General features: G+C 39.7%; 1 protein-coding gene across 15 annotated transcripts in view; it reads left to right on the top strand.

Annotated features, from left to right (window-relative positions):
• The window catches only part of MLIP (muscular LMNA interacting protein), a 293,648-nt gene that overhangs the window by 122,417 nt on the left and 150,391 nt on the right, over window positions 1-20,840 (top strand). For 10 of the 15 annotated variants that reach the window (XM_049716236.1, XM_049716233.1, XM_049716229.1 and 7 more), the window contains exons 1-3: window positions 5,551-5,685; window positions 12,326-12,481; window positions 14,130-14,522. In XM_049716236.1, coding sequence (XP_049572193.1) covers window positions 5,587-5,685; window positions 12,326-12,481; window positions 14,130-14,522 — 648 coding nt within the window. In that variant the 5' untranslated portion in view covers window positions 5,551-5,586. Of the gene's footprint in view, window positions 1-5,539; window positions 5,686-12,325; window positions 12,482-14,129; window positions 14,523-20,840 lie in introns of those variants that run through there. The other 5 variants (XM_049716240.1, XM_049716228.1, XM_049716234.1 and 2 more) reach the window with 3 other exon arrangements.

Here is a 20,840-nt window from a genome sequence, read left to right as displayed (position 1 = left end):
ATAATTCAGTTTCAGACGTATTAAGTTTCAGATGTTTGTAAAATATCTAAGTGAAGATGTTAGTTGGCTATAGGGGTGTATTATCCAAGGACACTGTACGGGCTGGGGAAACAAATTTGGAACTCAATGGCTTATAAATGTTAATTAAAGCTATGGGACTGGATAAGATTATCCAGGAAGTGACTCCTGGGCCACTTCAATGCTGCAGGGTCAGATGGTACAAAGCAGGCAGAGAAGGAGGGTACATGGGCTATGAAGGGACCAAGAGAAATGGTATACCAGAAGCCAAGCTGGAAAGTGATTCCACAAGGGGAGAGTGACCACCAGACACTTATTCCTGTTGGATATATGTTTCTTATCATTGTCTCTGTTCTCCTTTCAAATTCTACCATGTACAAGGCCTATTTGCCTCTTCTGAATATCTAAGTATGTCAAACATTTTCACTTAGGTGCTAGATTTTCTTCAATACTTTGAAGCTCTTGGTTTACTTGAATTAAGGTGGACTTTTAGTATCATTTTACCTAGGAGGATATACCCTCAAGAGAAGAGACTCTACAAGCAGTAGTAACAGGAATAGAAGAAATCCAGATGAGGCCAGCACACATGCCAATATAGATGAAGACAAACTTAGACTGTGACAGTGTTATCAAACTCAGGTTTGGCTGCTTGTTCCTCAAGAATCCAATACTGAGGCACAAGTGTTGGGTAAAAGGAAAGATAGCTTTATTGAGGAAGCCAGCAATCCAGGGGAGAAGGTGGATTCATGTCCTAAAGAACCAACTCCCAACTCCCCAGGTCTTGCTTGGAGATAATATAGAGAAAAGAGAAAGGAGCTACATGCTGGGGAGAGGGTAGTATTCTATTTTCAGAGATGATTATCATGATCATTGGTGCCAAAGTTTTGTCATGTCTTGCTTATGATTGGAACGTCATTTTGCCATGAGTCTCTGGTTAGTTATCTCTAAAAAATAAGGAGCAAGTGTTAAAGCAAAATAGAACAACTAATCTTCCATTTCAATATGCATCATTAGCTTATTCTTCTGTAAACAAGTTAAAGTTGAAGGGGAACTAGGGCAGGAGTCAGGCTTAGCATACTTGAAGCTGAAATTCCTCAGTTACAACAGGATCTCATGCTTTTTTTTTTTTTTTTTTTTGCAGTACACGGGCCTCTCACTGTTGTGGCCTCTCCCATTGCGGAGCACAGGCTCCGGATGCTCAGGCTCAGCGGCCATGGCTCACGGGCCCAGCCACTCCGCGGCATGTGGGATCTTCCCAGACCGGGGCATGAACCCGTGTCCCCTGAATTGGCAGGTGGACTCCCAACCACTGTGCCACCAGGGAAGCCCCCTCTCATGCATTTTTTATGAGATGTCAGGATTCATTTAAATATCATACAGCTAATTCTGAGTTGTGATTATGATTCCTACAATCACCTATTATTCTGGAGCAGGGGTCCAAACCCTGGGTGATTCCCATCTTCAGAGGAAAAACACCACCCAGGGCTAAAACAGAATGAGAAGTGATTTTGATGTTGGTTACCAGGAGTAGAAACTAAGTGCAGAAGCTGAGTGAAAGCTCCCTGGGGATGGCCTGAGGCTGCTTCCCCGAACAGCCTAGATTCAGCACATCACTTGCCCTCTCCTCTAACTTCATTCACCAGTGGTGTAGCTGTGAAGGTGTCTCCTTCATGAGAAGGAGACTTCATGAGAATGGGGTCCAAGTCTTTATCTTGATGTCTCCTAGAGCTTAGAATAGTGCCTGTCACTCAACAGGGGTTTATTAAGATCAATAAATGGGATTTCTAGTGACTTTTTTTTAAGCACAAGGCATAAGAGCAGTCAAATAGACTTCTGGATGGTCTTGACAGCTGGATCTGTTTAATAACTTACATGTTTCTTAGCAATATTTTGTGGAGGTGTCTATTTTTTTTTTTCCTCAAATTTGTTTTCCATGTCAGGAAGAGAGACTATTTGTTCTATACTGTTTGTTTTAAAAGTAATACCTTAAGATTCTCTTGGCTGGAAGGTATTGCAGTAATATCTGTTTAGTAAGAAGGGTGAAGGATGCCCTACTTCAGCCATCAATAATGCCATATTTTAAAGAGAATTTTGGATTATATTTGTCTGTTGCAATGTTCAACAAACTTTACTTTCTTTTGGGAATAGATTATTCAACAGAAAAGTTTGTGTTCCTTAATAGGAGAGAGATCATTAAAAGTTTGTGTTTATAAAATGCTTCAGGGTCTTAGGCAGACCCTACATGGCCTTCTTATCTATAGAAAAAAGTAGTTGTAACTGGAGGCTAGACTCTCCCCTTCTCCCACCCCCAATCCTGTGTCGGTAACTCACTTGGTCTTCATCATCCAAGACTGAGGCCTATTTTTTGACCAGGTGCCATCATTTTCTATTCCAATGAGGATGGTTTCTATAGAAATTGTTCTAAATACATGTGCTCTTTGAGTATATATGCAGTTACTAAGCAGATGGCTGAAGCATGCTATTATAATGCATGACTGTTCTGCTTTTTGTTAAGTAAAAATTGCCTTCTATCAATATAAGGAATAGTCTATAATGCCAACAATTACTAAGAAAACAAGGGAAAGAAAATGAGTACAGAAAAGTTCCCAATAAGACACAGAACAAAATAGCAAAATAATGGATTAATTTCATTGGTTCTCATTGTAAAATGACTCAAGGAAGAAATCAAGTAGGACAAAAAATAGGGGCTGAAGTATTTCCTCTCCCAAATCTGACTGTACCAACATGTGTGAATATTGCTTTATGTTTGGGGGAGGGAATGAGAAAAAATAACAGAGGGAGAAGGACAGAATGAGATATAGGAAAAGAGCTTCCTTATTGTTTGAATCCACTTAGAATAAACTGATTGAACCACTGACAAGGGATGGATAGTGGAGATGAGTGTGGTCTCTAGGATTTGTTAAGGCTCCCCTATTCAGTAAGGAATAGGAATTAGGATTTTATATATATATATGATGATATATATATGCATATACATATATTTATGTAATTATATAAAATCTTTGCTCCTATTCCCTACTGAATAGCATCAAAACATCTTAATTCAAGATCTCTGATAATCTACAAAGGGGAGGAGAGATGAATCTGAATGTAGAAAGTAGAATAGTGGTTACCAGGGATTGGGGGTTAGGGTAGGGAATGAGGAATTATCGTTTAATGGGAACGAAGTTTCAGTTTGACAAAATGAAAAAAAGTTCTGTGGATTGATAGTGGTGATGTTTGCACAGCAATGTAAATGTAATGCTACTCACTAAACTGTACACTTAAAAATAATTAAAATGGTAAATTAAAAAAAATCTCATGATCTAGACTGAACCTACTTTTCTAGTCTTATTTGCCTTTATTCTCATGTATGTTATTTACCAAACTGAGTAACAATAGTGTTCACAGGTGTAACATTTATTAAGTATTTGCCTGACACAGAGCTTTACATGCTGAATTTAATTGTAATTTTCATGAGAACCCTGTGAAATAAATACTATTTTGATCCATATTTTGCTGGTGGGGGACTGAGACTTCGAGAGGTCCTGTAACCCCGACTTGGACCCAGGTCCCACAGCCAGTGGGTGATCTGACTCCCTGGTTCCCTGCTCTGTGGCTACCCCTGCTGCTTTCTGCCGTTCTGATAGGTGCCTTCACCTGACCTTTTCTCTCTGCCTGAAATAAGGGCTATTCTATCTCACCCTTCAGAGGTCCTATTCCGCTACTCTTCTAAGTGAGTCCAAATGCCACTTTATCCTTGAATTACTTACCCCAGGTGACTATGATCTCACAACCCTCCAAAAATTCCTCTAAGTCTTTGCTACTCTGAGTGTCACAGACCAGCAGCTGGGTACCACCGGGAGCTCGTGGGAAATGTTGAATCTGAGGCCACACCCAAGATCTCCGCAATCAAAAGCTGCATTTAGGGTCTTCCCTGGTGGCGCAGAGGTTGAGAGTCCGCCTGCCGATGCAGGGGACACGGGTTCGTGCCCCGGTCGGGGAAGATCCCACATGCCGCGGAGCGGCTGGGCCCGTGAGCCATGGCCGCTGAGCCTGCGCGTCCGGAGCCTGTGCTCCGCAACGGGAGAGGCCACAACAGTGAGAGGCCCGCGTACCGCAAAAAAACCAAAAGACAAAAAACTGCATTTAAAAAAAAATATTTTATGCATTTAAGAAAAATGATTTACAGTTGATTTACAATATTGCGTTAATTTCTGCTGTACACAAAGTGATTCAGTTATACATGTACCTAACAATACATTCTTTTCCAGATTCTTTTCCATTATGATTTATCACAGGATATTTAAGAAATTGCATTTTAAGATCTCCAGGTGTCTTATGTATAAACTTTGAGAACTGCAGGATGGGAATTTTTCTCTTCTTTTTTGCTTTGCATCTCTGTACTTGTACACCTGTTTTATATTCCCAATTGGACTGTAAGCTCTTTAAGGGCAGGAGGGTATTATAGTCTCTTGAATATCCATAAATATACATAGCATAGAGGAAGGCACATAATTTGTTCTCTGATGTAACACAGCACTCACATTAAAAAATTTAGATCATTTACTAGGTCAAAAAGTACTGGGTTATTTGGAATAGTTTTTCCCAGTGTGCTAACAGTATCACTTTTGACAATTGGTTCACTTGTAATGTTTCCAAGAATTCAGGCTTCTGATAATGGTGAAAATGTTAAGAGGTATAATCTAGGTCCCTAAAATAAAACCTTCATTCCTTCCCAGAGCCTTTGGTCTATAACCAGCCCTTGTGACACAACGTCTTTCATCACCAAAGCACAAATATAGATATTACAGATTTGGAGAAAAATCAACACTTAGAAAATGGAAGTGCGAAAGCTGAAGACTCCAATCAATTTCACATGTAAAGCTTTGACGTTTGTCTATAGTCAGGAAACTCACTGTCTTCCAGGAACATTGGAATGGAATTTAGTTTTGACAAATATTTGATTCCAAGCTCTATTTCAGAGCAAATTTAGTTAATAGCAAAACTTCAGTCACTAGAGACACTCCTGTACCATTGCTCGCTAGGTACATGCCAAGGACCACTAATTAAAGCTATTGATTTTTGAAGGGATGACTGTGTGTTTTCTCATTCTTTATTTAGACCCAGTGTTTGCATGTATTTGTACCTCTAAATGTTCCCAGTGAGTGTGACCAACTGATTGCTGGGATTGTCAGCTGTGCGGGTCCTTCGATCAGCTTCTTGTTGCTGTACAATCTGGCTTCTCTGTTCTTTTTGCAGAATGTTTAATTGGACTACATGCATAAAAAGAAAAGAGGGGAAACACATATAGGTGGTAATTCTTCTTTTACTTCTACTGGCTCCATTTCAGCAGTCAATCTGACCTCTCCTGAAGTTCCAAATCTAAAAATTGTCTGAACATAAATCTACTCTTTGGAGCTGACAAAACCCTTTCGTTCAGGGAGGATTCCTCGTTACCTCTTTTTTAGAATTCTTTTTTTCCCTGTGAGTGTGTGTGTTGTTTCAGGGGGTGGCTCCCTTCCCACCTCACTCATTGGTTTGCTCACGCCCTTATGGGATGAATCAATGCTTCCAGAAAGCCGGGGGCTTCCGAGGGACTGCGGGAGCAATTACTTCCAAATGATCTCGTGCATCTTAGCAGGGAGCATTCAGACCACACCCCAGGTAAAAGGAAGTCTTTCCTTCATGCTTTTGAGAACTTTGAAAGGCTATGCACTCTGGTGTTTACTGCAAGAGGGTTTGAGGGAGAGATGCCCGGGTGTAGATAAATTTGACTATATCAAAATGAAATGTTATAGGCAGTTAGTGGAAAGGATGAGCAGATAAAGGCAAAACTGCTTACTGGCAACCAAAGAAGATGCTCAGGACAGTCCTTGGCGCAGTGTAAATGCTGAGAGACACCCTGTCATGTCTCTTCTCAACAAGAAGCTAGTGGCCATCTGTGAGTGTGGGTGTCAACGTCAGAAGGAAGAGAACTTCTAGGGAAATAGAAGAAAGGAAGGCACTGGAGCCTGAAACTGAGCAAAGAAGCAGTGAGCCTGCATGGCACAGGGGGAAAACAGTTTCTTAAATTATTAGTCGAGTGGCCAGTGAGAAGGTGACAGTCTCAGAGTTTCGAGCACTTGAAACTATACTTAGGAAAATATTTTCATCCTTTCAGCTCTAATTTTTATTGTTAAACTAGTTTCTCAAGGATAGGAACTAAAATGCGTTTTTAAACAACACTGACAATGGAAAGTGTTAACTGGCATTTAACCAATGCAATGATATTAACATGCATCTGGTTCTGCTTTGTGTGGAAAATGATTTTTCATCACCATAGCAATTCATTTCTGGGCTCCATTGGAACTGGGCTATGGTATGCAGTAAACAGCAAAATTTTTCTTTTTCTTTCCTGAATAAGGGATTCAGCAGTCCACCGGCTAACACGGGGCTCTTCATCTAAATGTTGTATAGTGTAGCTAGTATAATTTCAAATCCTTTTCCAACTAAATTTTGTGCAAAAAATTCTGTACATCCTTGTTAGGATAAGACGATGCTAGGTAAAAGTGATAAAAAGAGCCTCATGCTAACAATGTACTCTCAGCTTAAAAGTGAATACCAAACCATTGCCCTTTTTGTGGTTAATCTGAGGATAGGAATTTATCCCTGATCTTGTTCTCTGACAGTAAACTAGGAAGATGAAAAGTCTTTAGTACTGTTGGATTTTCCATTTTTAATGTTATTCTTGATGACATTATATGTTGGCTCAACTAAAATTAAAAACAAACTGTTCTCCTTACCTGGTGAAGAAATTTTATGCAGGCTATGGATGTTCCTGTAAGAAAATATAACAATAAAAAAGAAGGAAACAGTTTTACTTATTTTCAGTTGCTTTCATTGTCAACATTTGGTTATGTTTAGAAATTCCTTTGAGGATATGTTCTAAAAGCACACCTCATTCATTGAAGCATCCATTTTTATTCATACTTTGTTTCAATTTTATTCACTAAAATTGTAACTATTAACCTTTAAAAAGTCAATAGTTCACAATGTATCGGTAGTGATGATCTATTTGTATTTTAGAGACTTTAGTAGCAAGCTAAAGTAAAGAAGTAAATTTTTGGAGAAATAAATCTTGGTCACTGTATATGCTTTAGAAGGCAAAGCCACTTACTGTTAATAATGGTTATATGTATTTTGTAACCACAGGGCACTTATACTAAAGTGCATACCTCAGTATTTAAATTTCATCTGGATAGAACATAAGATAGACCTGTAGTCATCATGTGGGGAGATGAGGGCAGGCCTATAGCACCTGAGGACAAAGTCACACTTTCACCTCTTCTTTGACTCCTAAAAGACTATCTTTATTTCCTACCCAAATGAAATTCTATGATAAATTATCTGAACTACCCTCAGTGATTTCCTTGTTAAAACCCCTCTCCACCCATCAAGATATTGATGAGATTAGTCATGTAAAGAAGGCTTCCTAGAAAATAATCCATCTAGAAAGTGTGTTGTATTGTGTATCACTGATAAGACTAGTGGGTTCCCTGAATCTCATGAGGGATCTAATGTCCCTTCCTACAAAGGAAAGCATTGATTTATTATTTTTGGATGATAAGCCTGGGAATTGCGACCTGAATGCCATGGGGGAATAGACAATTATTTTTAAAGGCAGAAAATAATATTGAAAAATGAAAGTTGGCTCAGAAGGGTTTGTCTGTGTATTTTTTATGCCCTAAGGAATAGACATTGTTTCTAGAAACCCTAACCCTAACCCTACTCTGTTATAAGCCTAGACCTTATAATCATCTAGTCTTATCACCCTACTAAATCCTAAGCTCTCATAACCCATACTGTGACCCTGGGCCATTCTCCCCAACACCCACCATGCTTTCAAATCTGATTCCTGAACCAAAGAGACCACTAGTCCCTTAGTCTGAAGTCCCTCTTCTTCCCTGTCCACGTTGAACTTCATGGTTGACCCTTTGCTCTTCTCCCAACAGTACCCTCAGTTTCCTGACACTCACAACATTCTTCTGCCAGAGCCACCTCTGAACATCAGTTCTATAAATGCTGCAATTCACTTTCTCTGTTCCTATGATAGGCAGTTGAGCATTCCTGGAGACATTATCAAAAAGCCAAGCAAATTGCTTTTACTACAAATTCACAGATTTACATTTAGGCTGGGCCCTCACAATAGTCTGTCAATCCTTTTACTTATTTATAGTCAGGCTTCTTTCTCACTGCATCATCCTACATCAGTGGTGTTCCAGGATTTTCCATTTCTCTTAAAATCCTGTGTCACCTTTGCTACTTCTTCCTCAGCTACTGGACCACTTAATGGTAGAGCTGGATGGTTCAACATTGGACCTCTTCTTTTCTTATTTGTGCTGACTCCCCTGATGATCTCATCTGGTCTCATGGTTTTCAATACCATGTAGAGGTCAACAACTATAATAATTTTATCTCCAGGACAGACTTTCCTCTGAACTTTTCTCTCATCCCCACATTTCCACTTGGATATATATTTGTCATATCATATTTGATCTTTATTTTCAAACCAGCTTCACCTCTTGTTTTCCCTGTTTCAGTGAAGAATATCTTATTTCATTCAGTTATTCAGGTCAAAAATTTTGTACTTGTGTTGACTCTTGTCTGCCTCTTATATCGCACATCTAATTTTTCAGCAAATTCTAAGTTTTTCCTTTAGATTCCAGCCAACCCAAGTTTTACCTATCATTTTCTCTCCTATGGGTTATTATACTAGTCTTCACAGCACTTATCACAATTGAAAATCCTATTTTATTGCATATTTATTTGGTTTCCTGTCTCCCTCCCACCAGAATAGGTACAGGGTTTTGTTCACTGTGTGTCGTCAACCCCTAGAATAGAGCCTAGCATCTGGTAGGCATTTAATAAGATCTTGTTGAGTAAATGAAAGTAAGTAGAAGGCAACGTATTCAAGTGAGGTTTGGTTTAAGTAGGAGTGTAGTAGCAGGACTGATGGCTATGTAAAAGGACAAAGATGTAGGTGGGTGACTCGATGTGGTGATGAGGGTTTTGGAAGTTCTCTTCGGATTGCTTCAACTATCTCAGTGAAGTGGGAAACAAAGTTGTCAGCTCAGAGTGAGAATGAGGAAGAAGATGTAGGGGTTTGAAGAAAGAGGAGAAGGTGTGAGTTTTCTAGCGAGTGGGAGAGTAAATGGGCTCTGGAACTGTATAGTATGATTACAGAGAAGAATTAAAGTGCCAGATTGAGGCTCAGGGTCATAAATTTGAAGTGAAACTAGCAAGCGGGGTCATGTGATTTTTTTCTGTGACCACATTTACCCTTGTGGTGCAGGAGGAGAGTAGGTAGGTGGTAGACTGAGTGACCACTATGATTTACCCGAAGTGGATGGTGATGTGAAAGAAGGTAAGGTATTTGAAGGGCATGCACAGGAGGAGTTGTGGTCAACTCGGTCATTAAGCCTGGCCAAAAAAAAAGAAGTCTGGGAAAACTTAATGTTGGAAGGATCAGTAGACTTTCATTTTGGTGGTTTCCCAGAAATGTTGGAGTCCAGAATTGAAGAGATGGTGTGGAAAGAAAAGAAGTGTTGATCAGAGAAGGAAAAAACCCTGAAATTATGGTGGTGTTGTGGCTACTGGTTGTTGCTAAGGATGTGAAGGGCAAGGAAGAGTAGAGGTAGTGAAATACGCTATTAGAAAAATTACCCATGGGATAGCATATTGGGTATTATAAAAAGTGCGGTGTTAGAAGGAGTGGAATTAACCCCAGAAGTAAATCTTCAAAGAAAGAAGGGTTTGACTTGGGGGTGGGCAGATGGCTGTAACAAGAAGAGGTAGTGAATGGTGTAGACTTGTGGACGGCAGGAGCTTCAAACCTGGAAGTTTGTAGGTAAGAGGGAAGAAGAATGGTCTGGAAGCAGAAAAGAGTGCACAGAGGATACCTAGCCTACTTCTGGTGGGTCACCCAGTGTGAGAGGAAACAGAGAGCTTCTTGGGAAGCAGAGTCCTTCAGCAGGAACCATGTTTAGTTAGAGTCAGAACATGTAGAGAAGAGGTTAAGGATGTGGAGGGATGTGTGACAACTGCCTGAATTCCAGAAAGTGTATGGTGAAAAGTTTCCAAGAGTTGGATCATGGTATGTTGCTGAAACTCAGTCTCTGTTCACCAGTACTGAATAGAAACTCAGAGACAGAGTTTTGGGTGAAGTAGAAAAGACTAGCTTTTATTGCTTTGCAAGGCAAAGGGGGCCACAGTTGGCTAATGCCTGCAAAACTGTGTGTCCCGCCCTGGAGGGGGTAGTGTTCAAGGAACAGGGTGTGGTCAGCTCATGGACATTCTTCTGATTGGTTGGTGGTGAGGTAACTGGGAGTCAGCATCATCAGCCTGGTTCCAACGAGTATGGGGTCTATGTGCTTATGGGCAGCAAACAGTTAACTTCCTCCACCAGGTGAGGGTTTCAGTAGCTGCAAAACAGCTCAAAGGACATGGCTCAGAATATTATCTATAGTCCTTGAGGAAGAACTAAATGCCCTTGACTTTGTTTAATGGCTAAAGTATTATTATTTTGTCTTGCTTGACTGTTTTCCTTTCTTTCTGCCTTTTCTCACTTCCCTGATTAAATTTATTCTTTCACTAAAGTTTTTCTACAGGCAAAAAGCAGGTGAAGGACATGGGTGGGGATCTATTCTGGGAAGGCCTCATAGGGTCCTTCTCGGTTACAGGTACAAGAAGGGAACAAAACTAGGGGTGTGCATTGCACACAGAGACACAGGGATGGCTGGGTTTCTCATGCAGCTGATGTGATCGTGTTTAAAGGGCATGTTGAGATACGACACACAAGGGTGGCACGACCTGAAGGGAGAGGAGCCTGGGGGTTCCTGCCGGGGCTATTGCATTTCTTGTGACAGAGGCATGGAGGTGGCAGTGTGGCAGTTTCCCTCTGACTAGATGGGGCTGATCGCATCGTGAACATGGATTACGTACCAAATGAGTCCCCTCACCTTCCAGCTTCTCTCACTGCCTCACAGTCAGAGCTTTTCTGTATCTCCGTTAATTTTCTCCATTCTCAGAAGAGGCCATGTTCTTTCTGTTGTTACTTGAGCTTTCACTGCCTGCTTCCTCCAGGACTTTGCTCCACTTTCCTTCCTACTGGTTCCTTCCCCGAGTCTACAGACGTCTTCACGTCTATCCTGTTACAGACCAACAAGGGCACCTCTTTGACTGGACTTTCCTTTCTAACTACTCTCCATCTCTCTTCCTCCTTCTCACCCAAACGTCTCAAAAGAGAAATCTCCAGCACCATCTTCTCTTTCTGCCTTTCCATTTAGTCTTCCGTCTATTACTCTTGGCTTTCTGTCCTGATCACTAGCCTTGGGTCTTATAAAACCAGCATTACCTATCTGACATGCTAATGAGACGATCTCATTCCCAATCTACAGCACATGGTTCTCAGTGTCAAAAGGACAGGACTCAAGCTTGATTCTCACCCAGTGCTGTTTTCCATGCCTTCACTCAGCTGGTTTCCTCAGCCTGGAAGACCCTTATCTTTCTCTTTACTAGGACTTAAATTCCAGGTGCTGCGTTTTATGGAGCTTCCCAGACTGGGTAGGCATCCCTTATCGCTTTTCCCTTCCTATTCTGTGCGTATGCTTTTCCGACTTGTGACTGGTCTATTGGCTGTTTCTTATTTGCTGTTATATCTCTAGCTCCTGAGTACCTGTCACACAGCAAATGCTTAACAAAATGGTTTTTGAATGAATAAAGAATGAATGAAAGAGAAGGTATATCCTCGAGAAGAGGCATTGGTATCCTGGCAGCAAGAAAAGTAAACTTTCAATTTTCAATTCACATTTTAGCATTCTCATTCATGATATATGTCAGAAGTTTCACACATGCTTGGTGATTATGAGTCACACTGAACCTGCTAACCCAGAGTTAAATGGATAAAAGTCCTTGACCTCTGTGGGGTCATCACAAACACAGCATCTGGTCTGTTTTGAAATTAACTTTTATCCATGTTAACTTGCAACATTCCAGCAGCTCAACTTGCCAAGCTGCTCTTCTGTTGCCATGTCCTACAGTAGGATCTTCCTTGGGTTGTATTTCTTTCTCCGATAAATATTTTCACAAAAAAAGGGTCAGATAAACTATGAATATTTTAATAGATGTTCTCTTTGCCAACCATACACATGATCATAGGACAATAGGCAATTTATCAAAATAAATGAGATAAATATAATATGTAGAGAGTAAAGTCAAAATAAACCTTTGATAAGACTGAAAGTCTAATTTATTACGTGTCTCATAGGTCTCTTCTGGTGATTCTGAAGCCAAACCTCTGATCTTCACATTTGTCCCCACTGTCAGAAGACTACCAACCCAGTCCCAGTTGGGTGACACCTCTAAATTCATTGTTAAAATTCCTGAGGAACCAAGTGATAAGACTCCAGAAACTGTAAATAGGGTAGGATTATTTTTTACTATTTTTTATATCAAGCAGTTAACATTAAATTATCCATCATAATGACTTGCAAATTTGTATGGTTGTTTATTTTCTCTGCTTAAAGTGAGATAACTGGGAAATCTAAGATTGGCTAAAAATATAACTATGTAATAGGAACTTCAGTGTTATCAAATTTCAGGTTCTCTCCAATACATTATTCTCAACCCTTTTGATTTGATATCCTTTTGTTTGCTGTTCACGTGATATATTCGGCCTCCTGACACCTCCCCTCCCAAATGTATCTTAAAATAATAAAAACAAAATATTTACAAAGTTTAAATTTATCTTTAAAGAATACTAGATAAAACAGCAAGGTGTTATTTTACGTGTAACAGATTAGCAACATTAAAAAAGTGTAATATCTGAATTTGGGGCAATTGTGGATATGTTGGCAGGCTCACACTTTGCTGCTAGTTTTGTGAATTTGTACAATTTTGGTGGAAAACCCTTATCCACAGTCATACAACTGTGTATAACCCTTTAATGTTTAAACTCTTGGAAATGCATCCCAGAGAAATAGTACAGAGGAAAAAAAAGTGTTATATAGGAAAATAATTAGAGAAAAATAAAAGGAGCCTAATATCTAACAATTAGAGAAAAGCTAAGCATATGATAATACATCACCTTGACAAAGTTATAATTATAATGGTTATGTAATTTCATGGAACATGTTAATCTTACAATATTAAGTGATACAATAGATTATAAAGTTGTATTTATACCCTGATTGTACATATCTAAAGAGACACCAAGACTGAAAAAGAAATTAAAACAGACAAAAACCTAAAAATGACTTGTGTTAAGTAGTGACATTTTGGGTAAAAAATTTTTCTCTTTAAAATGTATTTTAATACTATCTTATTATAAATAAAATGTGACTGGGGGAACTTTGTGGTATTTTTGAGCCAACTTGTAGGAGATAAAATTATCTGATTCTCGTTGTCTATATGAAAACATCTTATCTAGCAAGAAGTAATATATAACCTGGGACTTACAATGTCATCTTATTTCAAAGACTGTTGGGACCAAATTATTTCAGAGAAATTCTGAATGCCACATAAAGCACTTCTGGGAAATTTCTCCCTAACAGTACTCAAGTACACATAATATATTCATGGGATCCTTTGTGATTAGGTGCTATTAGTGTGGGACTATAGATGTATGAATCAATCTTGGTTGCAGATCTCTGAAGCCTCCAAAGATAAGGATACAGATGGCAATGGTATCTACACAGCCACAAGTTTTGCTTGACCATTAACTAAACCCATGACACATCCCCATTTGTTTTGTGAATGTCTTTATGGAAAACATTGCTCTCTTCCTCTCTTTTTAAAAAGTCATATCAGGATTTATTTGAAAACAGGTTTTGCTGACTTTGATCCTGAGCCCTAAATTGTTTGGGCTTGGACCAGGACAAACAAGTGGGTTAGTAAAAGTAAACCATTAGCTTCAACCCAAATCTCTCCTATGCCAACCTGATTTTTAGATATATTCGTAAAACTTTTGTCCTTGGGGGTTATAAGCAGATTAAGGTTTTAAGAAAGAGTACATGCAAAAAAGCATTTACCAAAGCCACATCAACGCTTTTATGTCTCTACATTTATTGCAGTCTGATTCCAATGAGTACTTGACCTTGAATGTTGGGAGCCAACGGGAGAGAGACCGAGGAACATTGACTTATCCTTTAGAGGTCAAGGACAAGGCTTCCCAAGGAAGGGGATTTAAAGCAAACGAACCTCAAGGAATGCAGCAAAGTGACCTCTTCAAAGCTGAATATGTCTTTATTGTGGACTCTGAGGGGGAAGATGAAGCTCCAAGCAGACAAGGTGAACAAGGCCCCCCAGGAGGGATGGGCACCACAGCTGCTCGGCCCACGTCTCTAGCAATCTCTTCCAGTCTGGTCTCTGATGTGGTACGCCCCAAAACTCGGGGGGCAGACGTCCAGGTTCTGTCACATCCTGAAATGCCTCATGGGATGGCTCCTCAGCAAAAACATGGGCCGGTAGGTTTTTCTCCTTGTCATTAAAAAAAAAAAAAAAGTTTCATACCCTTTGTCTGCAAAGACCTTTCTATTTATTCAAGGCAGCAAGGTGTACAAGACTCTCAAGGAAAGAGATATTAAAAAATGAAAATCCCAAGATCATAAACCATCACAGTGTAAATATAGATAATAAATTCAAAAGAAATAAATTTCATAAGATGAAAAGGATTATATACAATTATGCTGTGAACTGGCTGAAGAGAATATGTAAAACACTTAGCTGGAGTGGATTTGGGGGAATATTAACCCTTCCTTCTGAAAATTCTTGGAGAAGGTCAGTACAGGGAATTTCTTAGGAGAGAGTTCTTGGTGGGCTGGGTGCATGAAGAAGCACATTTCAGAGATGAGAAAGATCCAGCAAAAAGACATCAACTGGATGCAGACACTTTACTTTTAAACTAGTAAAAGAGTAGTAAAAGAATACACTAGGAATTAAGAGTGTGTAAGGAAAATCATTTCCTCCTGTGTGACTTCAGGGAAATATTGACTGTATTCCTGGAAACCACCAGAAGCAGGGCTGGCCTCAGAGAATTGGGGAGAAGATCCCACCCCAAAGCTTAGCAGCAAGATTGAATAGTTCCTTTAAGGTGTCAAGGGTTTGATACAGTAGGAGAAGACTCATAGCTGTGACGGCAGGAAAGAAAGGGGGTGAAGAGGGTGGGAGTTTGAAGGGAAAAAAATAGGATGACTGGCTATTTGTTGTCATGAAGCTATCAGATGACTTTGACAAGGCGTAGAATGTTAGGAATGCAGAGACTGGCTTGGCTTTGGGAGTAAATAATGGGTGCAGAGCTCCCTGTGACAATGAGGATGAGTCAGTACCAAGATGTTCTATTTAGAAACTGCTAGACCAGGCACTTGCAAGCATACCAAAGTAGTTGGGAGAACATTTTTATTGTTGAGTTGGCCTTTTGGTACTACTAGGACCTATGCAAAACTGTAGCTTAGGCATCTTATCTTTGGTGCCACCTTATCTTTATTTATGCAGCCTTCACTGGACTTCCTGATGATGTATTTATGTCACTCTCAAGCATCCAGTATCCTCATGCTGTCTTTTGGTGATAGAAGACTCTCACTGGGGTAGCACCACCCAGGTCTATTGGATTAAAACATTTATTTCTTCTTGAAATTTATTCTTAGCTAGTTATTGGGAATATTCTAATCATATAATTAAACATATTCTCAGTAAGTGGTGGTAGGCTTAAACATTTCTTTCTTGCCTTAGGAAAGATGATGAAATAAGCAAGTTGGCAATGTGGAAGTTTCCATAGTGTGTGGAGTGTAGTTTAACATGGCCTTTGAAGACATGGTGATACCAAATATAAATAAAGAAAAGTATTCTTAATGAAGCAATGTTTGGATTTTCAATTTACTCTTTTCCCCAACTGATAGATTTCTTCTGCTGAGTTGGTCATTTATTTTGTTTTCATGTGACCAAATATATAGAGGGCAAACCAGAGACAAAACACACATTTGGGATCTTTTTGCCAAAATCAGTTAGTTAGAAGTAGGTTATAGCTCATGGTATCAAAGCTCCAAATGAAAAGGCAAAGCTCAGCCTAATTCATTAGTGGTGGATGAGCATTATGATTACTGCAGATGGAGGAAAACTGGGTCCTGAAATGTTTGGGAATAACCATTGTTCCGGATTCCATTTCCTATAGTAATCCATTTGAGTGATGAAGAGTAGGTCATCATGAAATAAACATTAAAAAAAAGAAAAGTGAAAATGAGATGACTGTTAAATGTAAGCTAAACAGAAATGGCCAGAGCATTGAAGAAGTCACTCTGAGAAGTTAGTACAGTCAGTAGTCGAAGCTTAGTGTAAAAAGCCCAAAGATTATCCCATAATTGGATTACCTGATGCCAACAACATCAGCTTTTCAATCAGAAATGTAGTTAATTATTTCTGGTCCACCTGGTAAAAATGAATCCGTGTATAGAATTGTCTATATATTATCACTATCAGTTAGTCAGGAATAATTTATGAAGCTATTCCTAAAAAAAATTTACTTAGCTCCTAGTCTGACCTTTAACCTTTCTATAACCTAGCCTAGATATCGTTTTCTATCCACATTGGTACTTCTATTCTTCAGCTCTCCTGAACTGTCATCGAAGTATACACGTCATACCTTTGCATCCCTGGTCCTTGATTACTCTGTGTGTGATTCTTCTCTCTTCTCAGCCCATCTACATGTGGCCACAGCTACTTGATGTTCTAAGCTCAGCCCAAGCAGTACCTTTTCCTAGAGACATTCCCTTTGAAGACGAGTTAGTTTCTCTCCTATATCTTTGTCATTTTCCTTGTAGTTTGTAGTCTTTTTAGAAAATCTCCAATATAACTCCTTTTCACCTGATTATAATGGTGGATTTTATCTTTCTTCCTCACTAGACTGAGAACTATTTGAAGTCAAGTTCTGTCCCTTGTACATTTCTGTACCTCTAGCACTTAGTAGAGTGTCTTGCATATACATGAGGTTCAGTAAGGTGTATGAAAAGCATAAATATTTAAAAATTCGCATCTTTGAAGTCCTTGCTCAGATATTGACTCCTTCATGAAGCCTGCTTTGGTTCCTTCAGTGAAAGCAAACTCTCCCTCAATATAATTCTGGTAGCTTTTTCTGTACATCTTCTATAACAATTATCCTATCCCAGCATGTATTATAACTATTTAGGTTCATGCCTTATCTCACTTAACAGACTGTAAAGTTTTTAGAGGTAAGGTCCATGTTAAGCCCATTTTTATTAAACACTTTTTTCTCTATAGTGGTTACTATATTATCTTGAACAAAGTCAGTGTAAATATTGGGTTGAGTGTATTTTGTGTTCCAAATACTTTTGCTGAGGTGGCATGTTTAAGCAAAAGTACGTTATGTTAAAAATCATTAAAGAATTTAAAATTTTAAAGTGTAAGTCAAAATTAAAAAGACTGTATAATATAAGCAGTTGAATCAAAAGCCTTTCAAATAAAATTCAGAAAGAAAAGAGTAATGTTTTTGAATGTTAATGTCTTGAATGTTGGTGTAGATGGCTAAGAATTGACTTTCCTAGGGATAGTATTAGACTTAAAAGAGAGGTGAATATACACGTATAAAAACAGAATGATTTGTCTGAAAGACCTACAATAAAGCCTGGAGCTAAGACAGTGTCTGTGGGAATAAAAAGAGGGACTTTGTGGGGGTAGAATGAACTGGATTTGTTCATTGACCACATATGGAAAAAAAAATCAGTGATGAATGAAATTTATAACCAAGGAAATTGAATGAATGTTGGCATTAACTGAGGAAAGAATAACAGGTCTTGGGAAGGGATAAGAAGAGATGACATATCTAATGTTGAGTTTGAGATGCCTGGTGGCAGAATGCAATGCTATCAAGAAAGAAGCTGGAAATATGAATCTGGACATAAGAGGGAGATGGGAGACTGGAAGTATTTCCTATATGAGCTGAAGCTATGAGAATGGAGCTGTTTACTCATGGAAATAATGCAAAACAGGAAGATACAAGATACAACACAGGACGCAGTCAAGTATAAAGGGCCAGTGAAAGATGAGAAGCCAAAGAAGGAGGCTGAGAGGGGACCAAAGAAGTTGGAGAGAGGGGTTTCATGCAGGGAAAGCTAAAGAGACTTTCGAATAAAAAGTAGTTTATAAATGAGGCCAAATACATAAACTATATAAACATTAATTAATTAATCAATAATTTAAACATAGCTCAGTAATGTTTTCTTTCTAAAACTCAAATGAATCTGTTATCAATCATATCCATTCTGGGATACAAAATACCAACCGTGAAAGAACATTCGGGTGGCATGACATGTTTTGAGAATGAACATGGAATTATCACATAGGAATCATATGGTTCTCCCTGTTTTATGCTGGGAGACCTCCTGGAGAATGCAGCTTTCCTCTCCAATATTGTACTTTCATATTTTCTAGCTGCCTTGACGACAGATTTTCTTACTGTCCTGCAGCAAGTAATTCTGCCAAGTGGGACAGCCAGGTTAATATATGCTGCTGCTTGATTTAGAGAAGATTAGAAGCTAGGAGATCAAGAGGCCAAGATCAAAGGGAAGGGAAGGATCAAAAGGCCTTTTGCTGATAGAGTTGGAGGTGAAGCACTAGGGGTCCCTGCAGGGAGGTGTGTCCTCTGCAAGGAAGGGAGGGGACCCTCTCCTGCATGATTATTATTAGAACCAGATGTGTAGGGATGGGGCTAGGGATGCGGGGTCTGACCTGGCCGCTGTCTCAATTTGGGAGCCCTTCTGCTCTCCCAGGTTAGAGCCCAGAGTCTGGTCCCATTACCTGCTTGGACACACACCTCCTCTGGGCTCCTCCTCTGGGAGAGGGGATGGGGTTGTCCAGCATGTGACCAGCTCTGCTCCAGAAGAGCAGCCTGGCACCTTCTACTAAAATATTATTCTATAACATGATTTATGAAAATAATATATAACACAATAGAAAATATTATAAATTTAATACAAGTCAAAATAAAATACAAAACAAAGCCAAATAAAGTAGGGCCTTCAAAGTCCATTAAATATAGGACTTAGGAGGTCATTTGGTGACCTTGATGGGAACAATGTGAGTGGGGTGATGGGGCAGAAATCAAGTTGAGGAATGGATAAGTAGTGAAAGGGAGATCACACAGTAGAGAGATGGTATGAAAAAGCAAAAATGAGACTGGCAACTTATGGTCACACTCCTCTGGGCAGTTACTTGAGGTCATAAACTTTAGTGTCCTCATTTGTAGAATGGGGTGATGCTATCAACCTTCCTTGGGAAGATTAAATGCGATTAAATATATGGCCTAGAAGAGTTCCTGGCCCATAAGTGTTCTCAGGAATGATTCGGTGTATTTAAAAAGTTGGAAATGGCAGCATGTTTGGGGGCACAGGGTAAGGAACATGGGAGGAGGGAAACATTTTATATATTCGTTCAAACATAGCTTGGATGTCAGAACGGAAGAAAGGACACAAAAAATAAGATCAGTAGAACTAGTGGTGGCCAAATAGAGGAGGCTAGTACAAAAAATTCTGGGAAATTTGGACATTGGCACTCATATTAATTAAGAACCTAGATTTTAGGGATCCATGGAAAAGAGATTGCAACAAATTATTTGGACAGGGCATCAGACATAGAAACCTTTTTTATAGTCGTGGGCCTTTGTTCTATAGTGAAATACCCTATTCATACCAGCACATTGTATCAGAGTAGCTTTTATATGTCTCTCTTACACCAGTAGATTTGTGAGCCCTGTGATGACAAAAAATCTTCTCGCCTTCTGTCTGCATCACCTAACTCCAATGCCTGAGACCCTATAGGTACTAAGAGAGTATCTGATGAATGAATGAATGAATGATCCTCCTTTTCCCATGACACTGCCATATAAATAGGGAACAGACATCATTACATAACTCTCTTAATTTACAGCAGAGAAAAATTATATTAGAGGAGGGAAGACAGCCTAGGACTCCAGCCTCATAGCTTGGCTGTTGTTTTGTATGTTGCCTGTTAAAACACATTGTCCATAGCTTTGGGCCTAGGGATTTAGAGGTTTAAGACTTTGAAAAAAGCTGGGAGGTTAAACTTCCATGTTAGTTCTGCTAACTGCTAGTCTTCTGCTACTCTAACTGCTGAGAAGACTAGCTTGGAGACACAGGTTCCTGAAAAATGGCATGTTTCTATTAAAATGCAAGGAAGTCATTTGTACATGCCCATCAGCAGGATGACTTCCTAACTGTAGGCAGAGCAGAGCTACATGGGGCCCAGCAGCAAAGAAAACAAAACAGGAGTCTGCCTTGCATAGCAGGTGGGAGGTCATCCAAGTAGTATCGCAGATTCTGGCTGGGCCCACTTGATCGTATAATTGCCTTGAGGCAGTTGAGATGATTAAAAATGTAGAGGGGGCTTCCCTGGTGGCGCAGTGGTTGGGAGTCCGCCTGCCGGTGCAGGGGACATGGGTTCGTGCCCTGGTCCGGGAGGATCCCACGTGCCGCGGAGCGGCTGGGCCCGTGGGCCGTGGCCGCTGAGCCTGCGCGTCCGGAGCCTGTTGCTCCGCAGCGGGAGAGGCCACAGCAGTGAGAGGCCCGCGTACCGCAAAAAAAAAAAAAAAAAAAAAAAATGTAGAGGCCCTCATTCTTTTAATTGATATACATACCCCTGACCAACTGATTTTATTGCTTTAAAAACCTTTCTCTAGCGCTCTTCCCATTGCCAACTCCCCATTTCCTTTCTTGTTTAGGGTGAGTATATGATTCCATCCTATTCCACCCACTTAA

The sequence above is a fragment of the Orcinus orca genome, chromosome 10, assembly GCF_937001465.1.
Source record: "Orcinus orca chromosome 10, mOrcOrc1.1, whole genome shotgun sequence".
Lineage (NCBI taxonomy): Eukaryota > Metazoa > Chordata > Mammalia > Artiodactyla > Delphinidae > Orcinus > Orcinus orca.
The sequence above is the reverse complement of the archived record's forward strand: the minus strand, read 5'-3'. Positions and strand labels throughout refer to the sequence as shown.